At 27.8% G+C, this 5,197-nt stretch overlaps 1 protein-coding gene across 4 annotated transcripts in view; it reads left to right on the forward strand.

Annotated features, from left to right (window-relative positions):
• The first annotated feature begins 556 nt into the window (after positions 1-556).
• LOC106466878 (E3 ubiquitin-protein ligase rnf213-alpha-like) overlaps positions 557-5,197 on the forward strand; it is a 94,617-nt gene continuing 89,976 nt past the window's right edge. For 3 of the 4 annotated variants that reach the window (XM_022394946.1, XM_022394945.1, XM_013927185.2), the window contains exons 1-3: positions 557-757; positions 2,057-2,226; positions 4,306-4,542. In XM_022394946.1, coding sequence (XP_022250654.1) covers positions 589-757; positions 2,057-2,226; positions 4,306-4,542 — 576 coding nt within the window. In that variant the 5' untranslated portion in view covers positions 557-588. The remainder of the gene's footprint in view (positions 758-2,056; positions 2,227-4,305; positions 4,543-5,197) is intronic. The other variant, XM_022394948.1, reaches the window with a different exon arrangement.

Below are 5,197 nucleotides of genomic sequence, written 5' to 3' on the forward strand. Positions count from 1 at the left end.
GCTCCCTGATAAAAAATACTAGGCATATTGATCACATATTATTTTTCAGCTTATATATATATATAATAAACTCGTTTTGTAGCATTTAATAAAAAGATAAAACTTCTATAAACACACTATTCATTACACTATTACTGAGTGGAAAACCTGGTTAAGCCACTGCTCAAAAAACAACACAAATGTTAGATATTTTGCTTTTTAACATAAGGATGGAAAACATATATATATAGTATATCCTCATGTTACAACAAGGTTTTAAAGATGCTATGATTTACTTTAAACAAATCTGGAATCCAACTGTTAAAGTTAACATTATGAACCTGTAAATGTTTTCATATGATAAACTTCACATTCAAACCTGTCATTGTTATTATACACTAGTGTACCAAGAATAACAAGTTGCAAATGTTGTGTTGATTATTAAACTATTATAAAAAGTAACTTTAAATCCAGATCTGATATGGGTCATTTTAGGCCCTTAATGTTTTTATTATTATTTAATAGTTTCCAATTTTTATGTTAAGAAACAAAAACCTTCTAATGAGTAATTTGTGGAATTTTACTATAGGAGATCAAGAGATTCTCCATATGGATTATGTTCACCTCATAGAAAAAGGAAATGGAAAACCTCGAGAAGAAATTCATGTGCAAAATGATAGTTTTGGGAAGATATTAAACTTTTCCGCCGAATTTCCTTTTAGTTGGCTTGTCATCCAGCATGTAGAAGAAATGAAAAATGTAATTCTTCAAGAAAAAGGTAAAACTCTTAGAAGAGGAATAGGTTTCAGTGAATTTTATTGCATGCAAGAACTGTATTAAACATTTGAAGGCAGTTACTTTACTTAGTTCAAGTAGAGTACTTTATTCATAAATGTACGTATAAAAACTATGAATGTTTAGGCAATCTATTTTTATTTTTTTGCAGTAAGGTTTTTTTTCCTGAAGTTTTATTATTGGGATTTCAAGAATTAACATAGATGTATTATAGATGTTAAATATATTATGTTTTTAATATAAACATGATAACAAATAGCTTGTGTTTGATATGGTCATTTTTTATTGCACAAACAATGACATCCACTTTAGCTTGTGATATTTGCCAGTTCGCAGTATTTTACCCTAAAGATAGTCTAACTTCTGTTGAATTGTTATTTTAAAATGAATTGGTTCACTAAGTTTAATTTGTATGAGCATGTTGTTCCAGATCTGTGTATCAATACCAGGAATAGGAATTTAACATTTGTGAAATGTAGCATACTACACACCATATCATAGTGAAAGAGTTAGAAGTGTTTATAACCATAGGTCAAATATTATTCGAGGTTCAGACATTTTGGGAAAAGGATGAAACCTTATGAATATTAAAGTGAACTATTAAAACTAATATCTAGAGTTGGTAAAACTGTAGTTTTTTCTTGAAAACATGAGAATTTTTATAAAGTTAAAATTCTAAATTAAATGTAAGTGAATGATATAAGTTTTTTTTGGTAAGCTATAGAAACTAATGTTTTCAGTATGTGCATCATACACCAACAATTTAGCTTATGAGATTAATAGTATGGATACAAACGTTGCTCAATTGATACTAATTTTTTAAGTTTTAAAATTATAAATTATTATAACACCAGAAAATTAAATAAAATGGCATTATCTTAAAAAAGCACTTTAATAACTTGTTGAATAATTTACTGTTAACATGTTTTTATAAAATAATGTAGCTTTTTTTTTATTAAAGGGTTATTATACTTGGATAAAGTAAAGCTGAAACTGTTACTAAATAATATGACCTTTCAAAATTTTGCTAATATTTCATCTTTCATGTGCTTGTCAGTCCATATCTGTATTTGTTGTGTAGTCATATATACCATATAAATAATCAAATAACAGACTGAAACAGTTAAAGTACATTAGAAGATTTTTTTCTTTTTTTAATTTTAATATTTGATCAATGCAAAACACTTTTTTTAGATGAAATGCCAAACAAAAGTATTATTGATAGACACACAATTTATTGTAATCTTTGCTTATTGTTATATTGTATGATTTGTCTTTGCAGTAGCAATTCAACAGAATGAAGAAAATATTTTGCAAAAAACATTTTCTCTGTCTAAGTTGGGAGTTGTTCTTAACCAGTATATAAGCAGAGATGCAGAGGGTTTCTTTAACCGATATCTTCATGACTTTATTCATATTCATTACAAGGTTAACTCATATGATGAGATTGTGGTAAGTTTTGATAAAGTCAAAAATGAGAGCTATTTTATTGTTCATTACACCTCAAAATATTTATTTTAGATGTACAAATTATTTTTCATTATAAAATTGTGTCAACATTTGTTGAGCTGAGTATATGAAGTTAATGATCTGAACTATAAAACAACTCAGTCTTAAATTTTTGTTTCTTTATGACTGGCCATCTTATTTGCACCTTGATAATAGAGTTAGCAGAAAGGATCACATTAAAGTGTAATAAACTTAAAATAAGACCCAAAACTCAAGCACTTTCGAATAAGAAGAATAGTCAACTATTCGAAAGCGCTCAAGTTTTGGGTCTTATTTTAAGTTTACTTGCACCTTAATATTTATAAATCAGTAAATAATAATTCATCTGCAAACTGATTGCATTATTGAAAATAACATATATATAACTATTTTTAGTGTGTTCATACCTGGGATAATAGTTATAACATTTTATATTCTTCATCAGTTACACATGTAAATAAGGTTGAACCTATTAAAACCTATAGCTCATGGCAGGAACAAAAGAGAAACTGAATTTAAACTTCTAAGTTAAATTTGTTGAGTGGGGCTGAATTAAACAAACCAATCTCACTTGAAGTTGTCAAATCAGACTCAAAATAAAACAACAGAAAGTTATATATATTTTTTTTTTTTATAAAGACTCAGTGAATGAGAGGAATAGATTTTATCATTGACTTATATGTGCTGTGAAGTAAATATTAACCTCATGGGCAACAAAAACAGAATTTAGAGAATAGGTCACAAAATTGCCAAGTTTTATATATTTTTATTTCTGGAAGATAACGTTAAAGCTTTATAATCTGTTGGAGAGAGCTAGCCTAAAATGTCATCTTTCAAAAATAAAACTATATAAAACTTGTCAATTTTGTAAGCTAATCATTAATTTCTTGTATTTGCTGAGAAACAAGCAAACAGTATATGGGATACTAAAAATAATTATAATAATTAATAAATAAAACACCATATATATAGTATATGGAATGTTGGTTAATGTACAAATATATAATCAGTAAGCTAGATATATCAAGCAAGTATTTGGATGGGTTTTAGATTTTTGTTCTTAATGAAATATTTTCATCAATGCAATTCCAGTTATATAATTGGCAAGCTTTTAGCTTTTATAATGTTAAAAACGTCCATGTTTAGCACACATTAAAATGTTACACTAGGCCATGCTTAGTATTTCTTACTAGTTTTTTTCTCAAACAGCACAAGTGTTAACTATATATTCATGTAAAATACAGTAAAGCAGTGTGATTGTCTCTTTTCACACAATGTAGGGGTTTTACCATTAGTGTTAAGTAAGGGAAATCTAACATTTTATCATGAACAAAGTATAAAAATACACTGATCAGCCTTTTTTATTAGGACCTTCTGTACACACACTTGTAGAACAGTGATATTTTTAGATCTAGTGTATAAATCTAGATATGTAGTTGTATCATGGTTAGTGATCAGTGCAACCAGGTAAAGAGTGAAATAAGATATTGTGTGGTTCTTTTTGTCCTTCTGCATAAGTACTGCAGTAAGTTTTTATTGGCCCTTACTCTTGTTATAAATCTGTTTGTGTTCAAATTATATTTCTTTGTTTACTTTACAACATGTAGTATATATTTCAGTTTGTCAATTGTATAGCTGTATAAAGTACTTTAAAACTTTATATGTTTAGCTACTAAACATAAACATGTTAAATGACAGCATTAAGGCTTTAAATTCACTAAAATTCTAAATCTACATAAAACACAAGTAAAAAGCTCCATTGGAAATTCAAAAGAACTTTTAAGAGGGTTAGTTAATTTGTGTAGTAATTTTTTTTTAATCATCGAATACTTTAAATTTTTGAGCATCACAAGTGATGATAAGTTAATATGATATGTTTTATAAAACTTGTAGTAGAGCTTTCGGGGTTAGAATAAGAAGGTATCTGTAAAAATGCCTTAAATATTTGCCTCCGTTACAAGTAATGCTGATAATATGTAAATATGTGTCATTAAGATCTTATATTCTGTATGTTTGTGTATGTTTTCTTTACTTTATTACCAGATACTGTCTGAAGGTTTCAAGTCTGCAGTGTTTGAAAACATTAATGATCCCAAAAGAAAAGAATCAAGTATAAAAGTTGTAGACAATGAATTTAAACTATGTTGGCTATACATACATCTAGTCAATGACTTGGTTTATGAACGACTACAGAATGTTCTCTACCTCACAACTACCTTTCCTGATATTTCTCCTTTTTTAAAAGATTATGTACAAAATAGATCTGTCTTGGAAGAAATGGTAGAGAAGCATTTTATATTACATATATTATTATTTATGTTATTTAAACTATGTTGTGAAGGTACTCTCAGTTTGATATATATATTTTATATTACATATATTATTATTTATGTTATTTAAACTGTGTTGTGAAGGTACTTCTCAGTTTGATATATATTTTATATTACATATATTATTATTTGTGTTATTTAAACTGTCGTGAAAGTACTTCTCAGATTGATATATATTTTATATTACATATATTATTATTTATGTTATTTAAACTATGTTGTGAAGGTACTTCTCAGTTTGATATAAATTGTTACATCTCTGTTTGTTTGTTAATTTTCTGTAAAAATTCTTTCTGAAGAAACTTTAGCAATACAAGTCCTTTCCCAAACAAAACCATTCTACTCCTTCTCAACTCAACCCTGCAACACACTTTAATTTCCACAGTCACTTCAAACACACGCTATAATTCACAATGATCCTCGCACCTACTTGCAGTCACTACCCCGCTTGACTCAATTGTCCATTTCTATCTCTGCCTGTCTGCCATTCAATTCCATTGTTACCGTCACTTCTTGGCAGTCTTATATACAAGAATACCGCACATCTAGTAAACACTCGAGCATTCACGAACCTTCGAGAATATCATGACGTGTTACTATCGTCA

The sequence above is a fragment of the Limulus polyphemus genome, unplaced genomic scaffold (assembly GCF_000517525.1).
Source record: "Limulus polyphemus unplaced genomic scaffold, Limulus_polyphemus-2.1.2 Scaffold2409, whole genome shotgun sequence".
Lineage (NCBI taxonomy): Eukaryota > Metazoa > Arthropoda > Merostomata > Xiphosura > Limulidae > Limulus > Limulus polyphemus.